Genomic DNA, 25317 nt, shown 5'->3' on the forward strand with positions numbered 1-25317 from the left:
AGCGCACAATTCCTAAACGAGCTGCAACTTCAGGGGTGTCTGTAGAGCCTGGCTTCAGAATGTGAATTTCAGAAACATCTTGGAGATTCTTTATGGAATAATCTTGGAAAAAGACTAGTATGTGCTCAGCTTATAGAATCCAGAGATAGAATGTGCTATTTTTAAATGAAATCAGAGATTTTTCTTGGGGAAGAAAAAAAATTTCTTATGTAAGGCAGCCTTAAAAAGGAAAAGTATTTGTTCTACTGTTTTGCAAAGAAGGCTGTCATCTCAGCAACAGCAGATACCTGCTTTCTATTAACAAAACTGAGTACATCAGAAGCTGGTATCCTTAGTTTTGTTACAAAATACTAAAAATCTGCAGTGGAGAAGTTTGGGTCTAAAACCTGTTCGTTGAAATGAATTTATTAGTAATTGGTGGCATCTAGTGACTGTCTCTGTCAACGCACGTACTACATAATTCATCTACAGGCTTTACTAAATAGTTACCTTACTTACTGTCTCAGCCTTCAGTTCCAGCCTCTTGTTCCCTTTCAAAAGATAAACTTTCCATAGGGCAGCGCTTATCTCCGGGCTTCCTGCTGGCGGAGGCTAAAGCTGCCCCGGCTCGGTCAGCGCTCAGTAGAACCCTGCAGACTTCAGTGGGTGCTCAGCAAGGACATGGGGAACCGCTGAGCTTCAGTCAGCACGAGGAGAAACGGCAAAGATAATGGATCAAAAAAGGTAGTGTATTTAATTCAGGGGTGGTGGTTTGTTGCAATTATTTTGAGTTGCGGTTAGAAATTAATAATACTTTTGTACGTCCATAAAAACAAAGAGCGGTAGGATATGTTACTGCTGTGTGCGGCTGCTAGCTGGTTGGTAAGAGGTATCTCTGCTTCCAGAGGGTGATAGTATTGTGTGGACTAGCAAAAGGCAGATGTGTGTTTGATTTTTAATTCTTGTGAACGGAGTGGTGGTGGCCTTTGTAAAGACAACATCTATGCTTCCCTTGTGCCTGTGCATTATGCTTCCAGCAGAAAGGGTTCACGGCAGAGTTTGTTTCTCTTCATTGTTCCTGTTGCCCTTGAGAAATGTGCTTTATATCACATGCGCTTCACAGAAGTCATTCTCAAATGGGTTACGGCAGATTCAGATGCCATTGTATGAAGTGCTCCGTGCGGTCTGCAAAACAAGGAAGTGCGAGATAACGGCGGGAGTGTTTGCTGCTGCTTTCAGATGGTCTATCTTCAACATGGAGGCCAATCTCAGGCCCTGGATTTTGTCAGGTCAGGGGGTGAGCTCTGAAGACGTTATCTCTGTCTTTTCTTTGTTGACAACATATCTTTGTCCCTCCTGGGACCTGGGATGGCTGCATGATAGTGCTGCTATTTAAAATGCTTAGATAGGAGAAGTTATGTAAATTCTTTCTATTTTTAAGGATGCTCATTAAAGTTCCTAACAAGGCTTAGGCAGTTTGGGGGTGCAAGATGATAGCTCTGCCAGGGGGAACAGCAGATCATGGAAAAGCCTGTCACTTTCACCTGGCTTTGTTAAACAGGGATGTGCTAAATGCATGAGTTAAATAATAAGAAACAATTTGCAAGTATTAAATATTATGCATGCTTGTTCTTTTATCTGTTTTTCTAAAGTCAACTTTCAGGTTAAGTGTGTGTTTTTTTTTTTTGGGTTCATTTCGGAATATTTTAATCAAGTGGGGTTTATTGTTCACGTTGTTCAATCAACTTTTTGTTAACTTCTTAATGTCTCAGTGTGGCATTGCCCCTTATTCCTGGATGCTGCAGTGCTGGAAGAGCAGAGCAGCTTAACTGCAGAGTTGTTTTGTTTGTGCTGGTCTGTTAGTAATACACATCTCACATCTGCATAACTGAAAAACTGTGGGTTCTAATTGGCTTTTTTATGTTGGAATTTAAAAGCTGAGCAAAATAATGCAAACAAATCAACAGCAATAAACAGTCTTCAATTTTGTACAGCAAATCAGGAGAATCAACTTTAAAAATCTTTTAAGGGGTTGTGTGTAAGACTTTGGGTAAATCTGATGGATGGTTTTGGCAGAACAGCCGTTTTCCCTCTGCCTTTGGTCTCCTTGGTATGGTAACAGCATTTTTTTTTTTTTTTTTTTTGCTGGGCAGGGAGGTAGCAAAGGAAAGGAATCATTATACCCAATACAAGTGTTTAACCTGTATGTGGTCCCCTAAAGACCTACTTGCAGAACTTCAGCAGGACTTACTGTGTGAATTTATGCATTTTTCTACTGACTATTAAAATTTAGTAAGGGGAGCTGATGATGTTCCTCAATTTAAACCTGAAGAGATAATTTGTCTGTTACAGATTTGCTTGAAAAACAGGGATATTATTAAAAACTCAAAATAAATCTCAATCTGACAATCCCTCTGTTCCTGGAGTGACGATGTTGAAAATGTTGTTGTATTTTGTTTATTACCATTATTTGTTGTTGCAGTCATTTCCAGGAGCATTACTCCTGTATTAGGTGCACGCAATTCTACTTTTTTTAAAGTAAACAATAATAAAACAATCGCACAACCCGGCCAGCCCTTGTCATGACTGTTTATGGTTCTTCCTATGTGGATTTCTTAAATGTTCCTATAAAAGCGTATGAATCTAGCAGCAGAGACTAGTGCTCTGAAACACTGATTCTGTGGATTTCAGTTGCAGATTAATTCCTGGTGACTCCTAGGGCTGCATACATAAATGTGGAAACATTTACCTGCTAAAAAGTGTACTGTCTGTTTGTACACTGGCTTGTATTTGGTTAAGGATATGCCAAATTGCCGTACAGAGGGAATTTAGCTTTTCTTAGTGCTGTTCACCTCTCTTGAACATGTCATGCACACACAGGGGAAAAGCAAAAAAGAAAAGAAATACATGGCACAATGAGATCCTTTGGTCCCCATCAGATTCTCTGGGCATTTCCACCAGAGAGCTGGGATTTCTTTCTTAAGCAACCTATCCTCAGCCAGAATGTTCGGGAATAGGTACAGCTTAGCCCCTACAGCATCCTGTGTTCCATATGTTATTGCTTGTCGTGGTGACTTTTAATCATACCAAAACCTGGCTTTCTGCTCTTTGTTTATCACCTGGGTGACACAGCAGAGCACAGGAACAGTGCTGAATGCGTTGATTCCTTAAGGGCACTTTGCTGTTCTTTACTAAGATACATGTTTTTCTATCTTTTTTTTTTTCATCTGGACTGAAAGCTATACCAGCTGTGGCTTTGTATTATTTTTTTTAAGCAGGTTTTACTGCTCATATTTGCTCTGAATTTTAAAGATAATGTTTCCCTATAAGTGGAGTGGCAAAGAGAATGCCCCAGCCTTGTTGCTGGTGCAGCATTTTGTGCCAAAAGCCTGGAGTGACTGCGCTGTGAGATGAACCTCCCAGTTCTGCCATGACTGCTGCAGGCAGCTCATCTGCAAGCCTGGCAAGGCGTTTCAGCTGTACATTATTCCTTTTCACAAGAGTTCAAATATCTCCTTGTTGGGACAAGGAAGTTTATCTACATGTTAAGTCTCAACAGTGGCTTCAGGGGATACTAGTGTAAATGGGAAACAGCGACCTTTCTTGAGAATCATGTGCTTTGGAGCAGTATATGCAGTGGAAAGAAGTTGACTGTAAATAACATAGACTCATAAGTAAACAAAGTGTGCAGTTTCAGAAATCCTGTTAAAGCAATAAATGTATTCATTCTTACTACTCCAAACAGTTGCAAGGTGCATGACCTCTTCCAGCAATGGGCTTTTCACGCTGTTCCACAAGTAGTTCTCATCAACAGACCTTAAACCCTGGAGCTGTTATATTGATGGAAGTTTGTTTATATTTAATGTATAGGTGTTAAAAGAGAAAACCAACAAAACTAACCTGAAAACATACCAAGTGCTGGACCTGGGTAGGTGCTGGTAATGCCGGCAGCTGGAAAAACCAGGGGAATTGGTGATTTTCTTCCTTTGCAGCACAATTGAAATATAGAAACCCCATTTTCTTTAGAAGAATGCTTGGACGCCCTCCAATCAAGAGTGAACAAAGGTTTGTCTGTCAGAGTCCCAGGAGCCCCCCGCATCTGCTTTAGAGAACAGGATGTGGGGAGGGGTAAAAATGCAGCACATCTGTGTGGCTGACATGGCTGGGGGAGCACCTGGGAGTTCCAGGCACTGGGAGCTGCTCTCTGGGCTGGTTTTTGGTGGGCGCTGTGCTGTCAGGGCTTCTGAGTAGCGTGGGAGCCTGGTGTTAGGGCTGATTATCTGTGGAAGGTTCTGGGTTCTGCACCCTAAAGGCGGAACAGAGTAGTTCTCCTTTGTAAAAACACGTTTAATAATTCTGGGATGTTACTTAGCCTGGTTTTTGTATTTGTAGTCTCAAAAGTCTTGTAATTTTCAGTTCCTTCCAGTATCCAGTCAGAATTTTGTAAGTGGGTGCATTATGCTTAAGCCTTTAATTTGGTTTGCTGACTTCTGGTTGAGCTGATTTTGGTGAGACAGAGTGTATGTAACAGAAACAAGTTGTGCCTGAAACAGCTGTGCATTCCTCTTGCAATGTGCACTGAGAGTAGCTCAGGTGCATCACTGTACCAACCAACCCTTAGCAGAGTGCAGTGCCAGAGTTGTGCAGATTGCTGGTGAATGGAGAATGTAAAATTTGGACTTTGGTGGACAGATTGCAAAAGGAATTCTTTCTCTAGACTTTCTCATTGATTATTCACCTTTATTTTCAGCTAAAAATGCTGCTAGTTAGTGAATTCAATCATTAATTCCCAAAAAGTAGCGATGCTTAATTTGATTAAAGCTTTCTTACGTATCTGCAAATCCTGTCAGGAAGATTTGTTGGGCATCTGTTATTGCTTTATCTCTTTGGTTTTGTTGGCAGTGAGATGCCATGCACTGACTCTCATGTTTCTAGACATTAGGAGCAATAGTAATAAAAGCGTGTTACACAGTTCTGCCTTCAAGTTTCATTTAAATGAGCACCCAGCTAACTGCGTATTAATGTGTGCAGTATTTTTAATATAGAAATAAATACCCTTGTTCAGAATGTGTTTTGCAATGTTTTTTATGATGTAGTCCTAATGAAAAAAAAAAAATGATTACAGCCATCTGTGCTTCTGGAACATTAAATCTTGGAGGAAGGGTGTCGGATGGGAAGGTGACAGCTGCAGTTGTAATGATACGTTCTTGAAACTCGTAGGTGAGCTTTGTGTATGCACTTCTGGTGTGTAAGGCGTGTAAAGCTTTCTGAGGCATTGCATGTTCTCAATGTGGAAATGAAGCGTGTGCTGGGGAGGTGCCGTGCCGAGCAGGAGGCAGTGGAGTGCTTTAGCTCTTGTTTCATTTTTATGGCAAATCCCAAGCATTAAGGATATTTGTGGTTTGGGGCTTTTTGTGGTCAGCGAGATTCCTCTGCTTGTTCAGGAGTACAGCTTTGGATGATGTGCTCAGAACTTTTAAACTGTGATTCTTATGGAAGAAATCTGCAATTCCTACAAAGGAACCTTCAGTTTCCTCTCTTGCATTAAGTCTCCTACACAGGGAATCTTAAAATTGTAACAAACTGAAGTAGAGTTGATGTGTCGGCTGGGCTGGCTGCAGCTAACAGCAATCTGCAAATGCTGAAACTCCATCATCCTGAGTAGAGAGAGGACTGCTAGAGGGCTGCTTCTCAAGAGGCAGAGTATATTTTCGATGGAGAAGGCTTTGAAATCAGCTGGTGGGAGGGAAGTCCTGGTGACGAGAACAGTTGTGTTAATCTGAATGGCAGCTTGTCTTCACTTCTGACTGTCTTCATGCTGTGTCACCCTCCGTGGGTTACTTCTGTGGAAGTAAATTAGTGGTTTCTGTTAAAAAACCAACCAAACAAAACGAAACAAACCCAAAATTGCAAAAGCGGCAACTTGATTTTGAAACAACAGTAACTAAGCATGAACCAGCAGGCTTTTGTCCTTTTTCAGTCAAATATTTTCAAAGTACATTTTTAAGTAACTGTCGTGTATTTCTGTTCTGTGAGGCTCAGGGCAAGATGACAGCCCGGGGGTGGGGGAAGGCATTCCAAGGAATTAATGGGATGAGGGGTTCATGAGGCTGTGGGGAGTTATGCTGAGACGTGACTGCTGTTTCTTTGAAGTGAAGTGTATTTATGCTGGCGTAAATTGAAATCCTCACTGTCTTCAATCTTGTCTAAATGATACAGGTAACAAATGCAAAAGCATTTTGATGTTGTAGTTAAATATCAGCGTAGTACAGCAGTTGAAAAATATGTGCCTTTCATGTCAAATAATTATTTAATGTATATGCATTTTTAGAGTGTTGAGGGAATATATAGAATGAATAATACCTAAATAACATTAACAATCATCAGGCCACGTATTATAATGCACAAGTCAACTGGTGATTGGCTTGAATTCTTATAGTGATTTTGGTGTTGCATTTACAAATTAAAGAAATTGGAGTAGATAACATTTAAAGGTCTCATTCAACTCTGTGAAAATTGTAAACAGCGATTGAAACTTTTTGTTTCCCTTTGGATGAGTTATCTGGAAAGGACTCTTTGTAAATCTGTCCTCTCACAGAGCCAGGTATGCCCTTTAAGTTTAGGGGAAAGCATTCTCAACACAAGCAGGGCTGTGTCCTACATGCCCTTTAAAACTGAATGGTAAAACAGAACGGTTACATACCTCAGGAATCCCTGTGTGGACACAGATCATTCAGTCTCATCTTCCTTCTATAGATCTTTTTTTTTTTTTTTTTTGTAGACTAAGATTTTTGGAGCTATAGACTTGAACCTATCTTTCTGAGAAGTTTGAGTTCTATATCCAAACTGATTATAGATGCTTTTTTTTTTTTTTTTCTCAGGGATATATAAAGCAAAAATAGCTGGGAAGTACCCATTAACTCCTATAAGATTTGTGAAGGATAAGAAAATAAGGGCTGAAATTACAGATAATGCAATAATTGTTACTGGATGCCGTTAAAATGCGCGCAGAAAGTGAAAGGAGAGCTAAGTGATGGCGCGAGGCCGCCAGTGCTCTCCCGCACAGTATTTAGGGCAGGAGCAATCTGTCGACACAGGGAAGAAGGATGGCTGCTGCCTTGATCCCTCTGTGTACCCACCTTGCTGCGTGCTCTGGGTGTCCCTGATGGGGCACGGTGCAGCCGTCCTGCTGTGCTATCGGTGCCGCTGTCGCTGGGTTGTGCCGCAGCTGAGAAGTCTCGGTGCTGCCGTGCAGATGGAGCGGGAGGGTTTGCCTTTACCTCAAAGACTTTGCTAAGGATTAGAGAGCTTTAACAAGGATTGTGTGGTTTCTTTTCTCCGGGAGGGTTTGGAGTCTGGTTTGAAAGATGAGCACGGGAGGTTTCCGTAGTGCTGCGAACTGAGTAATGCGAGTTGAAGCACGACGGAAGGGACAACAAACGTGGGGAGAACAAAGGAAAGGAGTCTCACAGCCAAGCCAAACAGCCGTGCACAGCAGCTTGGGAATACTCTGATTGCCTCCAGACCATTTAAATGATTTAAATTGTAAACTATTCAATAGCAATTTCCCGATGTATATTTGGCTACTGGAAAAGCTCTGCAGTATGATGCACCCCTTTTTCGTTTGCATGTTGCTTAAAAATAGAACTTCTTACTCTCTCTCTCATTGAATGAACTGGGATACTCCCTGAGTGCAGTTTAAAAGATCATATTAGAATTTAAACCATAGAAAACACAGGTGCAGAGAACATAAATAAGATTGCACATGCTTTAGCTCTTCCATATTGTGAGCTATTTAATTATCCTGCTCTGCCTGTAACTGAATATAGCCACATCAGGCTTGTGTTTATGAACAGCAATGGCTGATATTTCTTATGAAATTCCAGGATGAGATTGCTGTATCATCTGACCCTCTTGACCAAAAGTCATTTTCTTACCTCCTAGCCTGTGGAGAACAGCGGACTTTTCTTGCAGCTTGATGACAGATGAGACTAGTGTGCTGCACGTGGGAATCTCAGTGTGAGATGGGAATGAATGAGCTTTATTGCAGAGGGTTAAGAAGGCTTACTCTTTCGTTTATTTTCCTTCTAAATGAGCATGGAGAGAATCGATATGGGTCATTGATGGGAAAAGCTCCAAGGAAAAGTCACCTGTCTGGATGTCTCGTGGTGCTGGGGGTAGGGAAGGACTTCTTATGTTCAAGCTACAGCTTTGAGTGCAAAGCCTTGTTGATGGTATCTGGGGTTGCGTGCTTTTGGTGGTTCCTGCACTGCAAACTGATAGGTTTAGTTGAGTTTCCTAGTGTATAAGCATCTGCCTCACAAAGCTTGGCTGTTGGCCTTTGAAGCAGGTGACCAAGTCACCCAAACCTCTAGAAGTCAACATTCCACTTTGTGTGGATTTCACTGGGAATTCTGTTATCCCTTTCTGGCTATATTGCTGCTGTTTGATGTGGCAGCAGCCCTATTTCCCAGTAGACTGAAGACCTGTTTCAGCCTTTCAGGGCCATCAGGATGTCAGTGGCCTCCTTAAGATGTTCAGACAGCTGTGTCTTGTTTTGATGCTGCACGTCTCAGCCTGTTGCGTGCTCATTTGGAGGCTCTTCCTAATTCTGCAGAAAGCGCTAGAAAGGAAATGAGGAAGAGCTACAAGGAGTGAAACTCTATTGAAACTAGTGAACTTCTGGTGTCAGTGTCGAAATTGCAGTCTTGGCTTGCTACTAGTAGAATGACATTTAAGGAAAAAAAAAAAAGTAGACCCAAAAAAGGAGAGAAGCATCTCCTTTTCTGCGAGTTAACTGTGGAAGCAACTTACAGCTTTTATGTCCTTTCTTCAGTTTGGGCAGGAGCTTTCTTCAGTTTGGACTGGTTTGCTCAGGCTGGAGATAAGGTTACAAAGAAGTCATCAAGCTATTGGGTGAACTGATACGGCTGCAGTGGATGAGTTTGTCACTTTGGTGTGACAGTGTGGCAAGCTGATTCCTTCCAGGAATCTCTGGACTCCAAGTTTAAGTTAAAGGTGAATACAGTGTCATTTACTCAACTTACCTATCAGTAACACTTCCCGTCTTGTCAAATGTGCATGTTTATATATACTTCTGCTGAAAGGACTGGATTCAAAAGATAAACTCTAACAGCTATGTGGACTCAGTTTGACCTTGCCAAAAGCGGGTCCCTCCACTTTTGTTGGTTGGTTGTACAGCCTTTCATACAAGGCCATTTCTTTTCCCACTGCGTCGGCTATGAAGAGCTTCTAAGAAGAGAGCAAATCTGCCCATGGTGCTTGACTAAACCTTTTGACGATGAGCCACTAGGGTTTTAATTCCTAAGCATTTTCTGTTGAAATGTGACTGATGATTGGGATAAATGGCAGGGACAACCAAGACTTGAGTTCCTCTGCTGGTCAGCAGTGCCTTTTCACCATGTTGAGGAGGATGGGTGTCCCGCCTGGCTGCTGTCCCCGTGCACGATGCATCAGCTCACTGCCAATGGCAGATGGCAACGCTGCGGTAAATATGCACAGTTATGGTTTAAATGGAAAAGCTGTGGGAAAGGAAATACATTAATCCATTGTGGCTGTTTTTTCTTTTAAGTAAGCCTCTGTAATAAATTGTGAGTCTTTGCTGGACTTACCCTTCCTAGATTCCTTTCTTGAGTGGGGAAGGGAGCAGAATTAAAAATTGAACTGAAGCATAAAAATTATTAAAATACAGAAGCAACTGAAAATTAAATTAGGTCAGGCGTGTGGAAAGAAATCCTCTCCCATATGGTCTCTTTTCTGAGCACACTTCAGGAAATCCTGGTCTTGCGGATCAGAAAACATGCACTGAGCACACGAGTGTATGAGTTGTTTAGGTGGTGGTGTGAAGGCAATGCTTAGGAAGTGCTTTACAACCAGAAAGAGCTGAGCCCTGCATCTGGGGAGAGCTTGGTGCGGTCAGGAATTGAGCGTGGGCTGCTGCTTTGGAACTAAACTCTACGTTCAGGCTTTTAACTCTCTGGAGCTCAGATATTGCCTGCATTGTCTGGGGTTTCATCCCCAACCCTCTCTAATTTTTGCAGTTTTAAGGATGTTTTGCATATATTCACTCTGGCTAAAGAGCTGAGGATGTAGAATGTTTTGCAAAACAGTTGCTAAAATTCAAAGCTATTGCCACAACTCTAAAGCCCTTTTCTCTCACAGATGCCTAATTTGATTCTCATCTCATCTTCCTGTTTTCCCAGTTGTTGCAATTTTTGTATCCTAGAAGGGTGGACTGTCCTGAGAGTGAAATTTCCTGGGCTGGAACGATGTGGAGAAACACATTTTTCTTCTTCCCCCCAGTAGCAGTAAATCACCCTTTTAGGTACATTAAGACCTTATTCTGCTGCACCCACGGCCAGTGCAGCAGTGATGCAGGATTCAGAGGAGGGCATGGGTCCAACCTGCCAGTCCTGCGGGCTGTGCCAGGTGCTGCTGGTCTCTGCTGGAGTGATGGAGCTGTGGCAGAGCTCTGCCTTGTTCCATCCAGCCCCATTGCTTGTGCTCCAGCCAGTTTATTTTAAGCTGGCCTGAAATATCTCCGTGCTGTACCATAGCGGGTAATGTATGCAAAGTTGTGTATTTCAGTGGTGTCAGTTGCAGAATAACTATTCTGTCACATGGAAACCTTTCAGGGGGAAAAAAGAATAAATAGAAGAAAATAGCGTGACCAAGAGAGCTGTTGCAGACTCTTACTGTTAGTCTCCTGCTTTTCTGAAGGCTTGCGGGAGCTGGAATTCCTCTAGAAAAATGTGGCCAGCTGAGGACACAGAGTTAAATTGTGGCTTGCGTGGGCTCTGTTGTGTCAGCAAGTTTGTATCCTACTAAGAACTTGTTGATCTTCTTACAAGGGCTCAGTGTGAACAAAGTCAGGGCAGAGCTGATGCGAAATATGCGTTGTGGGGCCAAGTCATGCACAGCAGAAGGGATGAACCCACGTGTAATGCGTGTTGGTGCTGCGAGTGCCTAAACATTGGCTTACCATTATTTTTGTGGTGTTGAGCTGTACTTAGAGCTGGGCACTCCGCTTTGTTCACCCTCTGGTGTGTGTGCACCAATCTGTAAACATTGCTTTAAAATAAGAAAACAAAGCTGTAGCAGAGCAGACTTTTTTCTTTTTTTCTTTTTTTTTTTTTTTAAACCTCACTGAAGTACGCTGTGGGCAGAATGGCTTCAAGTTCAGCTCTCAAAGCAGCTTTTGTTCTTAGAGAAAAATGCCTTCCTGAGGAGAGCTCTGCACTGGCCAGCGCTGATGCGGATGGGGCACCTAATTCCCTCACGGAGGAGAAATTGTAGCTATGTAAACAGGAGGAAATGCAGATGTTTTCCCTGTTCAGATGGCTGCTGGGATAATGCTGCACTGTGCACCATGTGTGCACGGTGCCATGTGGATCTTGCAGGTCCCACTGGGGATTTCTTTAAGTGTTCCTTGCAGCGTTCATTCTGGAGCCGTGCTGATGTGGATGTTCCTCACAGCCATCCTCCTTCATGTGTCTTTTCTGGTGCTTACCTGTGTTCAGGTGCATAAGATCTTAGGAGTGAGACCTTGAAAAACTAATCTTCCTTGCTTCTTGTTTTCTAATGTAGACTTCTTTTTTCTTTCTTGTAAGAGTTGTATTTGTTCACCTTTGGGTAGGAGCTGAAAGTCTTTGTTAGTGACAGAGGGCTGCAGTCTGAAGTTCCATTCCTGTTTCTGCAGCTGTCTGCCCCTTGCATTTTTGAGATACAGAGCTGGGAACTCCTTTGCTCCTCAAGTCAATGGTTTACTCTTCTCCTTCAGCGTTTATCTGTTGTGTTGCTCATGAGATGGCCCAGATGTCTCCCCATGGCAGAACTGGAGTCTCCTTCATCACAAGGGAACGGACTCTAGTTTCTCTTAAGGATCAACCCAGTGTTGTGGTGGAGCAATAATCCTCGATTCTGGCCTTTGTCAGAGCACTCCATGAAGAGCACACCTCATTGTACATCCTGCAGATGTCTGCTGGTGTGTGTGGGGATAGCAGTATGCTTCTGAGGCTATTTCAGCCTGAAGAGAATGGCTTAATCAGCTGGGGCAATGGCATGCTCAAACTGGGTTGAATTTTGAAAAATAAACATGACTTCTTAAAAATATTTCTGAAGTACCTTTTCTTATTTTAGAAGAAGGGAGCATAGCAATGTAATCCCAGCTGTCTTTTTGATAAATGACCCTACATAGACTAGCGGAGGCTGTGACATTCCTCTTATCCCCTCTTGATAATCTGAAAATCTTCTGTGCTGGAGTGTCTGCCCCAGGGCAGTAACGCAGGAACGCTGGATAAATTATGCCTTTCATTCCCTGTTGGATAAATTAGCCAGCAAGTTACACAATGAGCCTGTGTGGGCTAACAAGGATACACTGAAACTGAATGAGATGCTTTCCCCAGGACTCGTAGAATTAGGGATTTATTAACAATGGTGCAAAAAGATATTGATGACTGGAAGAGATGAGACTGACTTGTGGTTACATTAGCTAAGATGGAAATTTTGTACTGATCTTCAGTAAGAGGGCTGTAAGTTGTCTGCTTGCTCCCTGCACATTTCCACTGGGGAACGATCTGCTGCATTTGGGCTGGAGATCTCCATTCTGTCAGAAAGTGAACTGTTATTGCAATAAATTGAAGTCACTATGTTCATTAAGTGAAAGTTACACTAACCAGCAAATTCTAACAAAAGTAACACATAATGTGTTATTTCATCTTTTAATAGATCTGAGCTTTGAAAGCATTTTAGCTTTTGTGAGTTACCTCTTCTGTTTTTGCAGAGGCATCCTTCAGGGCAATGCTACATCTTATTGTTGTTCACCTTCCATGTGCTCTGCTCAGTGTTTGGAAGACTTCTTGAGACTATGGCTCTTCTTTGGGTGTTTTGGAATGCAAAGTGATCTTGAGCTTCTCTCTGAAGTAATTCAGGTGAAGTGCAGCAGTAAATCTGGCATCCTCATTTCAATGCTGTGTATTTTTCTCAATCATGTTTATGAGCATGCTGAACTTGTGTTCCAATTGCACAAGTTAATTCCAGAATTATTAACAAAGAAAATCTTGCTTTTTCAAAGTCCTCTTCAAGCCAACTTGACTGGAATGTGGATTTTGAAGGTATTTAACTTTGTCAATAAGCAGTAGAATGTGACACCCTAAAACTTCACTCACTTCAAGGATTTTTAACAATTTCAAGAAGTGGCACAAGACCTCCATAGGACAAACTTATGTGAGAATGATGCATAGTTGTTTTTGTGCTATCCAAAGTGCTTTCCAAAGAGTAGAGAACAATAATCTTTATAGAAATTGGAGACAGCGAGCTGTTAAGGTATTTATTGTCCCAGCTACTGATATCCACAAACAGCAGGTCATTTTGGGTGGTGTGTGCATATGTGAATATATTCAATATATAATTTCTCCCATGTTGTGTTCCAGGGCAAGATTAATGTAATGTGCTGGATTTGGCGCAGAACCTGAATTCATTTGGAAGGTACAGCCAGCGCAGAATGTGTCAGCTTGCTTTTTTAAGCAGTGCCCATCTATGAAAAACTGCAGCCTGTATTATGTGATCTGAACTAACTGGAATTTTGCTTGCAAGCATTTCAGATATAAAATTTCTGACTGGTCATTTTTTCCTTGCAAATGATCCATAGTGGGAGCCTTCTGCTTGGAGATGTGCATCTATCACTGCAGTGCTGCAGAAACTCTTGAGTTGTTTGTCCCTGAGCTCAGGGCTGAGGAGGTCACGCGTTTTGCTCCTGGGGACCGTGCTGGCATGCTTGGTAATTCTGCACACAATGTTGTGATTGAAAAGGAAGACTGAGAGGTACCAGGCAACACTTTTGAAGACATGAATATGTGATTAAAATACACATTTAAATAAATAAATAAAGTAATTATTTTTCATAGAAATAATCTGGAATTTTCTTCTTGACTCTAGCAGGTTTTGGAACAATGTGAAGATATCATGCTTGCTTCAACTCCTTATAATACTCAATTAAAAACAGATACTTACTTCCATAGCAGAAATCAATTTAGCAGATAAAATTATTTAGAGTAGTATTCATTTAAGGATAACAAGTGGTACGTATGTACTAAACTAGGGTTCTCTAGACACTAATTGCTGAACAATTATGTCTACCAAAATAAAAAAAGAGGTAATCAAGAGTGACTTGTATGCTGAATTGGAATTGTTGAGAAAGGAGGTGATTGTTTTGCTTTGGAAGTCAGATTTCAGATTTGTCTTCTGTGCTTAGAGAACGGATTCCAGGTGAGGCTGTTTGCCTGATATTGGTACAAGATGATCTGTGTTTTATTTGGTATGAATTCTTTATGATGAGTAGAGAAAAGGAATCTGCTCTGCTCTGCATGAGGCTTACAAAGAGTGCACGAACTTTGTTTTTATTTCTAGCAGTAACAAGTCACGGAGAAATGATGTTTCTCTCACTCTAGGCAATCCAAAATCTAAATTGTACCCTTCACTTGTCTTTATTTGTTGATGCCCAGTTTATGTATGGATTACAAAGGAAAACAAAGGTGACTTTATAAAATCATAGATCATTTGAGTTGGAATGGACCCTTAAAGGTTATTTGTTCCAACTCCCCAGTAATGAACTGAAACATGTACAGTTTGACCAGGTTTAATCTGTGCTTTGAATATGTCCTCCTTATATTTGTAGCATAGTGGGCAATAAAACATTATTCCCAAGGAGAATTATCTTGGTTTGACAAAACACACAATTCTTTTCTCTGTCCTTCGTGTCATTACTGGCTGACCCATAGAACAGCTTTTCTGGGCTGATGTGCAGTCACCATCTGACAGAACAGAGAAAACCCACCGTCATGCAGGTGTGCCCTGACCATACTTAATTATGGTCAAACTCTCATGTTTGCCCAACCCCGTGAGTTCAGGGTTGGTTGCCCTTGCTGCCCTCAGTCTGCTGCTCAAAGCGTGAGCAATGGGCAGGAGATGTCTTTTGGAAATATAGGGGTTTGCAGTAGCGATGTGGGGTGATAGTGATGGGCAATGAGAAACTAACACAGGCATGAAGGGTAATAAAGGTGACGAAAAGTAATATTTGAATATAGCATGCAAAATAAATGGCTTTGTGTTTAATATTTGGATGTTTTGCAGGAATTTGAAATTATCTGTGGGGTTAATTTAAGAAGAATAATATTGAAAGTGGCTAGAATGTGAAATGGTGGGTATTCTGTCCTCAGGTCTGCTTTCTTTTCTTCCTTTCATCTTCCGCTGATGGGACAACTTACAGAGCATCTCTGGGAGTTCCCTCGGGCTCTATGTGTAATCCTGCTTGGAGGAGCCTGGGGAGATTGTAAATGCGGGGCCAGCATTGCTGCTGTATGTTTCTGTGTGGAGAAAGCACTGATTGGCAGGGCTGGGAGGCACCACGAGGGTCAGTGCTGTGCAGTGTGCTCAGAACTCTGTGTCGGATAGGAAGGGGTTAAGTTTATTTGTCTGCTGAACAGTGATAAACAGTTGTCACTGATAATAATTTATCTGAACTGCAGGTGGTCTCTGGTAATGACAAATGCAGGCTTTATGACCTATGTTCAAGCTAGTAAACACTTCAGTGCATCTCTGGGCTAGTGCAGCTAAAAATAGCCACTAACACCAGAGAAATCTACTTTAAGGATTTCTGTACTTAAATAGCATTTATGGTTCTCTGTCTGCACTGTGAGCAGGGAATGGGTAAGAGAGGAAGATCAAAATAAGCCAAGTGATCGTGGAAAATAGGGAAAGCCTGGCAGAGAGTGATTGCGGCAGCCGTGTGCGAAGGCTGATGGGTAACACTATAAACATTTGTTTATATTTGTATCTTAAAATGATGGCAGTGCTGGGAGCAAGGAAGCAGTTCACTTCCCCTCAATCAGAGGCTGTCATCTAGTTTAAATTGCTCCTCGGTAAATTATTTTTATACTTCAGGATGATTATGTGATTGTGATTTCATTTAACTACTCGAAGTCTTAGAGCTTCTGCATATGGTTATTCTTTGTAGATGAGAGACAAAGAAACGCAGCCAGTGCTGGAATAAACAAGCAGGGATGTTTCTAGAAGCTGCAGTTTCCTGCTGTGTGCGCTTACTCCAGTTAAAACCTCAAGAAGCCTCTATCTGTAGTGGAACACTTCTGCACAGAGCACTATGGTTTTATGTTAAAAAAAGCTTTTCAGAAACTTGTCCTGCTGGTTTAACGAGTCAGCTCACCTAACGTGGCAGTGTTGTGGTTCTGCTCGTGGTGGATGCCTCCGTTTCTCTATCGTCCCTTTCTTTGCTCACCTGTTAAAATTGCTTTACACCAGTACTGTGCAGTCCCAAACTGTGAAGTGCAATTAAGCAAAATTAATAAGGCGCTGCGAAATTATCAAATAAAAATCTTTGTAGATAACTTCAGGAGCCAGTAATGCTGATCTTTAATTGTGGGAGCTGCAGACTGAACTGACTGCTCGACCTCTAATGACACAGCAAGGCAGACAGGAGCAGTACAGCAAGAAGTTTGTTGTGCATTAAAGCTTGCCTGAGTGTCTGGTCCAAAGGCAGATTTGTTTACTAGCAGTGCCTTATTCTGGAGATTCTGTAGCTGCGAGATTTACGCCGCTGTCATTCCAGAGCCCAGGAAAAATGTATCCATGCTGTCCCATTTAATGAACGAAATTGGATGCCAGTCACTCTTGACAAGTGTGTGGTCCAATGCCCTGTGGATTTCAGTAATCCTTGCTTGCCTGTGTCCACAGAGCTATGTCATTATGTCATAAAAGCAAACGACACAATAAATGTTAGTTTGTGCAGAGTTAATTTAATGTGGGTTATATATGCTCTACCATGTGCTGTTCTGATACCATATATGCACATCTGCTCCAGCCAAGGACCTTAAATAAGACAAGTGGCATGAATAAAATGATTCTCGTGCTTTTACCTCTGCAGGATCAGGCTGTAGATGTTGCCTGTGGAAGTTGTTTGCAAATTGGTGTAAAATAATCTAAATGATATACTGCATATTTTTATACTGTTTCTATTGTAAATTTGGCTATAGAGAATTTCTGAAAGGGGTTGCTTGTACTCTGTTGCAGTGCTCGGATAATTTACGTTCTTATAACTACTGTGAGCAGGGGAAAGAAGAGAAAGAAATAGGTTCCTCACATTCTTGCTTGGATTTATGCTTTTGGAGCATTACAAATTATGCCCTTTGCTATGCTCTGCAGCATGTAACGATCACCTGCTGCCCTTCTTGTGGGAATGTGCTGTCCAGTTCTGCTAGTTTTTTACTCCTGGATAGCTAAAAACAGTTTGCCCATCCATGTGTAAATGTTACACACTGCGAATTGCCCAGGGGCAAGCAAATCCCTTTTTGCATCTGTTTCTGTGAAAGGTTTGATGTTCCAGGTTATTTATATCCTGCAGTTATTGCCAAATATATGATGTAATTTCCTAACTTGTGGCCTCATGACTACTTGCTGATGTTATTCCATTTCACAAATAGCATGAATGAAATACAAACTTCATACACCTAAAAGAAAACTCGTCTCGTCTGCTTCTCCCACCTGTTGTCTCCCCGTACGCAGACGATGCTGCTGCCATTGCTGGCTTCACAGACCCTTTTGCAAACTGCTCCTCCAAGGACAGTTGCTGTGTGTCCCAGGCTGCAAGAAATACAGAATGCCCTTTTTCTGCTCTTGTAATTGTTGTAGGTTCAGGGGTTGGATTCCTCCCAAGGCACTGGCGCACATCATTTCATGCATCTGCATATTTATTTTGTTTTGTCCAATGGCCTCACGCTTCCTGAACTGGGGGGAGGGCAGTTTTAAATCCTCTGCCCTTGTAAAAACAATAATTTTATGGTTTATAGCTGCGTGGCGTGTGCACAGTAGGCTAAGCTGATTGGTAACACCAGGGTTTCCCGTGAAGCTGGTGGGATTGACAGCCACAGCTTGATGATGAAGACAGATGGAAATCTGCTGTGTCTGCAGGCAGTCATGCCCAGCAGGTTTTAAGGCTGCAGCTATGTTAACACGAGGCATGCAACAGAGGCAAGACCCCAAACTCCTGGTCCCTGGAAATGGTGGGGCATGGAGGAACAAATACAGCTTTTCCTATATGCCTGTTATTGTGAGGTCTCTTGACTTTGTTGCTTAGGCTTTGTTGCATCTAGCTCACCTCTTGTTGGCTGTGTTGTAGAGTACGTGAAACTATAATCTGTTGTCACATGGTGCTGCTTGTCTGTCACCTCATCCCACGAGGTGGGCTGGGGCTGCTTGTGGGTCACAGCCCTTTTCTGAGGCTCTGAGAGCTGGATGCCATCAGTGTCCTGTCATCCCAAGCCAGCGCTCCTGCTGATTGCCAGGGTACTCTCCATTTTGTCCACTGCTCAGCACAAGACTTGCTCCTAGCATTTTTAATCTAAGGTATTGCAGAACACGTGCTGTGTGACCTACACAAACATGTTAAGATGGCAGTACTGTGCTCTTCTCTTTGATTTTAATCAATATGAAGAAGCTTTCCCTTATTCCTGTTTCTTTTAACGCAGGTACCTATAAGAGAGTCTTTTCTCCGTTCAAGAAGAGGAGAAGATTTGTTTCATACCCATCACTCATCTCCAAGAGCATATTTTAAAAATACATCATTCTTATTACGTTTCATGTATTTTGTTCAGTTCCTGCTTTTCCACAAATTTTAAATCAAAATATGAGTTGGGTCAGCAGGAAAACATATGATTAACTTCTGTATACTAGCATCCATTTATATGATGTATAGGTACAGTGAGTAGCCATCTCATGCTATCAGCCTGTTAAGTCTCTCCATCATCATCATCTAATGTTAGGTTTGCAGGTTTTACTCTTTCTACTCCTGTTTGCATGAGTTGTCTGTAGAAGTAGCTAACAGCAGTCTGTTGTTCTTTCCGTCTATGACCATAAGATAATTGTCAGGAAGAGGGAAGAACAATATGAGGCAGTTTATAAGCCGTTTTCTCTTAAGCTACTAAAACTCATTCTGTGATAAATAGTAAAAGGAAAACACAAACCAGTCCCTGGGACGTTGTTCAGGCTTTGTAGATGCGTGCAGAAAACTGTGGACAGGCATTTAGAGGAAAGATCACTAAGCTGCAGAGCTCTCTGCAGATACCTCAGGAACTGGGATGCACTCCCTGTTTGGGTGTTGCAAGAAGTAAATATGAAGAAGGCATAGAACCAACACTTAATTTACAAGGCTGTGTCCCATTGCAAGCTGAGTTAGTCTTGCTGTGCTTAAATGCATCCCTTATTACAAAATAATTGAGAGATAAATTCCTTATGTAGCACTGATGGGCTTGTGGATGATGAGCACGAGGGATCTGATACTCTAAGGAACTTCAAGAAATGCTGTATACTGCTGAAACCTTGCAAAAACTGTTTGCATGACTGAGGTCATAATGCTCATAGGATACTTTAAAAGTTGAATTAGTGCTGAGCCCCGTTACCTTGGCTGAGCAGTGGATTTGAGCACCAGGTGCAAGTTCTACAAGGAAGCTTACCCAGCCCTTATGGTGGGAAATGTACATCTGCCCTCGTGAGGGCTCTGCCACCATGCTTGTTGCCTTTCAACAGGGGGTCCATTCTCTTCTCGTACTTTCAAGCTCAGTTGTTGTTAATGTGTGAGGCAATGCAGTTTGCTGCAGGGTACCTTCTGTAACTTCTATTTCTGCTCACATGGTCTTTCATACTTTTTTAAAAGACAAGCATAAAAAAAAAAATGCTATACATTATGTTATTAAGGGATGAATGTGTAACTCGTATCTACTGAGTTTTGACTGCATAAGGATTATTTTGGTATCCAATTTCTGGAAAATAATCCATTGAAGACCATTAAATAAAACCAGAGACAAGTGGGAACTAGTCCATTGTGTGACAGTGCGTGGGAGGAAGAGAGAAATGGGTATGGAATATTTAAAAATGGGCCATTCAATATTCTGCGGGTCTGATGCAGCCAATAGACACTTAGCATTGCTAAAAATGGATAATAATCTTTTAATACAAAAACCAGTGCGCACAATACCAGCTGAATCTATTTCAGACGTCATGAACAGGGATACAGATGAATTGATCAAGGGAATGAGGTTTGGTGGTTGCCTAGGGACTGGTGAGCATGACCTACTTCCCTTTGCAGAGGCTGGTTTATGTGGGTAACACTGATTTGGCATTTCAGAAGGGTGAGATTTTTGTCATTCTGGGGAAAATTTTAGAGCAAAGTTGGTCGAGAGGGGAAAATAGAAATATAAAAATAAGTTAGGATTGTCTTGCAAAGTATCACTGAAAAATCAACAGGAGCATTCTGATTGGGAAGGTAGAAATAGAAGAAGAGAATCCATGGTAGATGGTAGAATTTAAATGGAGCAAAATAATTCCTGTGAGGAGTAGGATCCACTATCAGGTAAAGAATGTAAAGTGGCTAGAATTTTTTTTTTTTTTGGAAAACCACAACTGTTTATTAGATCCTTTTAATTCAATTTTTCTGTCTGTTTGAAAAGGGGCAGGATGACCTAGTTGTATCACATGAAGCTGATACAGTGCTTTGAAGTCAGTGTTTAATGAGGATAATGTTTATCTTAGTAGAACTGCACTAAAAATGAGCCAGGCTGGTTAGCTGCACTGAAGAATCCAGAGAGTTGGATCCTGAAGTCCCCCAAGATTTTTGTCCTCTTATTAGTTTCAAAAACCATAGAGTATGGGAGGAAATTCAAACTGCTGAGGAAATGCAAACCGCTGGAAAACTGAGACTGAGATGGTCTGTGTAACTGTAATGCAGATACTTCGATGCCAGTATGGGGCAAATAGCAAAGATGTTTAAAGGAAATACAGTTGGTAAGGATGAAAACAAAAAACAGCTTCAGAGTAGAAGTGTAATTATTTTGGTCAGCATAATCTTCTGTTAAAAGGCATTTGCTGAATATTTTAATCTTTGAAATCATCTGTTTAAAGGAGTTTCCTGAATTTTTTTCTCAGATTTTTTGTGGTGTTTAATAAAGGTCAGTGGATAGTGACAAAGAATATGGCCATTTTAAATAACAGTAGAACTTCAACTTATGTTTGTATAGTAATTGAGTCCTTGTTACATGACACGTTTTAGCACCAAGTCCACAGTAATAAGTTTGAAAGTGGATATTTAAATTGGAATACCATTAAATGCTAATAGTAAGGGTAATTAGCCGCTGCAGCAAATCAAATGGAGATAACACAATTAATTCTCCACCTCTTGACTAACTTAGATCAAGACAGCAGCACTGTTTGGCTGCCTTGCACGTAGGCAAAGCGTATGGGTAGGGCAGCTGGGTGCACATCCCAGGCAGTGGCACGGGTTCTTGCACTGTAACCCAGTGGTTCTTCCCAGCTATGAACCTCACAAAAGGGATTTTTGTGCAACGTCAGGAAAGGAATGAAAAAAAGTGGATGAGGTAGTGGGTTGGGGCTGAGCCAAAGCTTGCAAGGAGCAGAAAAGGTTTGGGTAAGCGATTTCTAGAGAGAGGTGAGAAACTTAAATTGTGTTTATCCAGCTGGGGAGGCAGTGAAAGGTTTAGAATGGGAGAAGTATGACGTAAATGTCTTGTTATTCCTCACTGCTTTCCTCCATTCCCTATTTTGAATTACTGTTCATGAGCAAAGGCTCTCTCCTTCTTCATTTCCTTTTGAAGTCATTGGAACAGCTAAATCACTGATAGTCAGAACTGAATGCTGTCTCTTCGTGCCATTCTGTAGTGCCCTTTTGCGTTGCCAATACCTGTGTCGTAATTAAAACCCAGGCAGGTTGGGCGTGACTCTGGTTTGTCTGTCTTGCTAGAGCAAAGCGAGCACTAGGTGAGGAGAGCAGTGATATTTGACGGTTCAGATATGCTAGCTTCCAGGCTCTCCGACAGGGGCTAACTTGCAGCAATGCCCAAAATAGAACTGTCCGCATGCTAGCAAGCTGCCCGCCATGAGGTGCAATTAGAAAGGTCACTGGTTTGTTAGTTTGTCTGAATCATGCGTGTTGGCCGCCTGAGGATCGCAGGCTTCTCTATTGCTTTCTCTCGGGACCAAGGTCTTTGGGCTCTCTATGAGCATTTGCATTGGACAAGGGGATATCACATAAATACTGCATACGACTCAGCTGTTGTATGTTGTCTTTAATATTGAGGAAGCTCATAACTTAATGGAGTGTGAAGAGATGCTTATCTGGCTCATTTTTGTTAGGTTAGCTCCTCTAAACTGAGTGTGTGTGCATGTCACCGCTGGGATTCCTGCTTTCTTTCCTTGAACACTTTATCCTACAGTGAGAGTGGAGCAAACACTGCTCAGGGGGAGGTGTGTAAATGTAGTACTGTACTACAAAGCTTCATTGACGTGTAGAGGCAAGGGCCTAAATCCGCCACAGAATGCTAGTGTAGCTTGTATTGGAAGCAGTAGAAATGGTTGTTATTCCACTGGCTTAAACCCATCATTAGCCCACTGAACAGTAAATACGGGCTTCGGTGGCCCAGGGTAAATAAGAGGGGAAGCAAATAACCACAAGGTTTTCTGTTTAAATGTATCACAACTTTTCCTTTGGCAAGTTTTCAGCTCAAACCAAAGGTGATAATGCTGCTTGGAAGATAAAGGAACATCTTGTGAGGGGATTTTATAAAACAACAACAGTGAACTCTTAAATTTGCCTGTCTAATTAGGCTTTCATTTTAGTATTTGTGAAGAGAAATACCAAGTTGAATTGAGCTGAGTGGGGTCTTTAGGCTGAAACTGATGCAGTGGTATAGGGTGGTTTGAGCTTTTGTCAAGGATATAGGCACTGGGAAGCAGTGTGAAGGTGGTGGCTTGGCTCAGGGGATGAGACTTAAAGCACTGCCTCTAAGTCAGCCTAGTGGGTGAACTGCAATTCAGATCTCTGAGACCTCTCACAAGTGCAAGCTCACTGCTCTCATTTGGCTTCTTGAAAACATAAAAATCTTTAGTATGCTCCCCTTTTTCATAAAGAATTAATTTGCAGGCTTCAGGCAAGCTGCTCTTCTTCCTTGTGTCAATGCTGCAAACATCTGAAGGAAAAGAAGAAGATATGGGTGTCTAACACAGTGGTAACAGGAGGCTTAAATCCGAGGTTGAGCAGGCTTAGGCGGTGAAGGTGCAAATCCCCTGACCTTCAGGGAACATCACGGTTTTACAAAGCATTGTCCCTCAGAAGGGGTGAAGCTTTTGTAGGTAGTCAGCATTGTGTTGTCCACAGCTACGCCGTGTGTTCTACATACACAAGCATCATTTTCAGAATACAGTCTTTTTAATGTATTTTGTAGTCCATATCTAATGCGTATATTGTATCTGTAGTTTAAATTTATGTAAAGACAGCCACACATATGTATATTTTTCATTGCAGGTACTTCTTTGCAATTTCCATTCCACTTCTACAGTTTCTTAGTACTCGTCCTGATTTCAGTTGCTTGCTTCTGCATACATTGGAAAGTATAACGATAAAGAAAATCTCTAACGTTTTCTATGTACAACATTCCTCGTGCTCACTTTATCTTCATGCATGCTCTTCTTATCTACTTGAAGTGGGCTCAGCTCTTTTCACCATTCCAAAGATAGACCTCTTGTTATGGGACCTTTAGTGGTTGTTGCCCTGGCTGCCCTCGGATTGTCAGAAAGTATGGTTTTTTGCTGCCTCTTAACAATTTCTTCTTGGCCTTTTTTATAGGCTCAAACAAGTCCAACCTGACCAGATATTACATTGGCCCATCTTCATGGCAGCTAATATTTTGCTGTTAGTAGATAGCTGTGTCTTTCCCTTCCCTTTCTGCAGTAAATTGCTGGTAGATCTTCCTGTGGGGGCTTCTCAAAAGTAGAAGTCATGTATGTGTACGGAATACCTCAAAACTTGAGAAAGCAAAAGCAAGTCTAGAACGTAATTGAGCTAAGGAGAAGTTGCACTGTGTGGAAACATTTTCACTCACTGTATGCAAGTCCTGCGCTTGAAGAGAGTGGCTACAAGAGCAGTGCTATTTGTTGGTTGTGGTGTAAATCACTGCCCTTAATGATCCGACACCCTGGAGCAATGGAGAGGCAATTGCAGCGCTGTAGGCAAATTGCTCTTTGCTAGCCGTTCAGCTGCTGCTCATGAGAAACAGAACTGTGGTAGCGGTTTGATTGACTTTTATATAATTGAAGCGTGGTCAGAAGACATTTCTGGTCAGGCTTTGAGTCCTGATGATTTCACACTTCCACACTGCACACGGCAGATGCCAGGATTCTGATCCGGAATGCTGGCCCAGAATTCCCAAAGGGCTGGTGCTCGAGTGCAGGATGGAAGTTACGAGACTCCTACAGATGGTTGCAGGGTGGTTTGTAAAGCCCTTTTTGGAGTGTGAGAGCTGGCAGCAAAATTATTTTGGAATGCTGTCTGAAAGAAAGATGTGATATGAAGCAGATTTCCATGTGCTGTTACTAGATAGAAAAATATTCATCTAATGTAATTAGTATCACCTAATATAGAAGGAGATTGGTCTGTGCTTCTGCACTTCTTTTTATGAGTCTCTGAAACATAGCTGTGTTTGGAGAGGAGCTTTGCTCATGCGGTTGATAGTGAGGAGAAGGCACTTGGCAGGGCTGACTCCTTCATGTGTGGATGACACAACTTCATTGAAATTACAGCCACTTAAATGATGGTAAACCTGCTCAAAATGCTGCTTTAGCACATCATTCACTTCAGACCTGATCCAAGCACTGGTCAGGGAACTGGAAATACTTATTCCAGTTGGTGTTCTGGATCAAGCCCTTTATGAAAATAACTCCATTAGCTTGTTAGGGCTGCGTGCGGCCTATAAAGTGGCTGGGAGCTGATGTCCATTGATGTAACATGACTTTGCAATGTACCTTGCAAGCACTGGGGTGGGGACTGTTTTAAACTTTTTAAAACAGCATCTTTCTTAATGTGCAGACGTGAGCGTTCCAGAGCTTAAGTGAGACTGAGAGCTCTGCACAGGCTTGGCAGCAAGGGATTGTTTTTTTGCAGTAGAAAATCTAAATTGAGATAAAATTCTGTGTCCCAAAGTGTTGTCCAAGTCACATGCTGCAACTTCTCGTTCTGGTAGTGCTGTTTGACATACTGTCAGCAACACCAAGTAAGTTTTTTCCCTTCTTCGCCCTGGATGTGTCAACACATTTACAGCTGTGATTAAGAATCCTCTGTTTTAAGTTTCATACGTTTTTGGATTATATTACATTGAAACAAGCTGGTCCTCATCTGATAGTGCTCAACTGCATTGAGCATCACAGTGCTTTTTCTAAATAGAAGAGCTTTAAGAATGAGCCAGG

General features: G+C 41.9%; 1 protein-coding gene and 1 long non-coding RNA gene across 8 annotated transcripts in view; one reads left to right on the plus strand and one right to left on the minus strand.

Moving 5' to 3' along the window:
* Positions 1 to 25317, plus strand: part of RBM20 (RNA binding motif protein 20) — a 94061-nt gene that overhangs the window by 20145 nt on the left and 48599 nt on the right. Inside the window, exon 1 of one of the 7 annotated variants that reach the window (XM_010714696.4) lies at positions 548 to 723. The exons of 5 other annotated variants lie outside the window; for them this stretch is intronic. In XM_010714696.4, the coding sequence (XP_010712998.2) occupies positions 710 to 723 (14 nt within the window). In that variant the 5' untranslated portion in view covers positions 548 to 709. Of the gene's footprint in view, positions 1 to 547; positions 724 to 1203; positions 1269 to 25317 lie in introns of those variants that run through there. One more of the 7 variants, XM_085230208.1, reaches the window with a different exon arrangement.
* On the minus strand, positions 703 to 8090 carry LOC104912006 (uncharacterized). The gene is made up of 4 exons (XR_014884910.1): positions 7917 to 8090; positions 7119 to 7378; positions 3880 to 5822; positions 703 to 1164 (listed from the first exon to the last, which is right to left on the minus strand). It is a non-coding gene; the product is annotated as an uncharacterized LOC104912006 (long non-coding RNA).

This window comes from Meleagris gallopavo, chromosome 8 (assembly GCF_905368555.1).
Source record: "Meleagris gallopavo chromosome 8, MGAL_WU_HG_1.1, whole genome shotgun sequence".
In the NCBI taxonomy this organism is placed as follows: domain Eukaryota; kingdom Metazoa; phylum Chordata; class Aves; order Galliformes; family Phasianidae; genus Meleagris; species Meleagris gallopavo.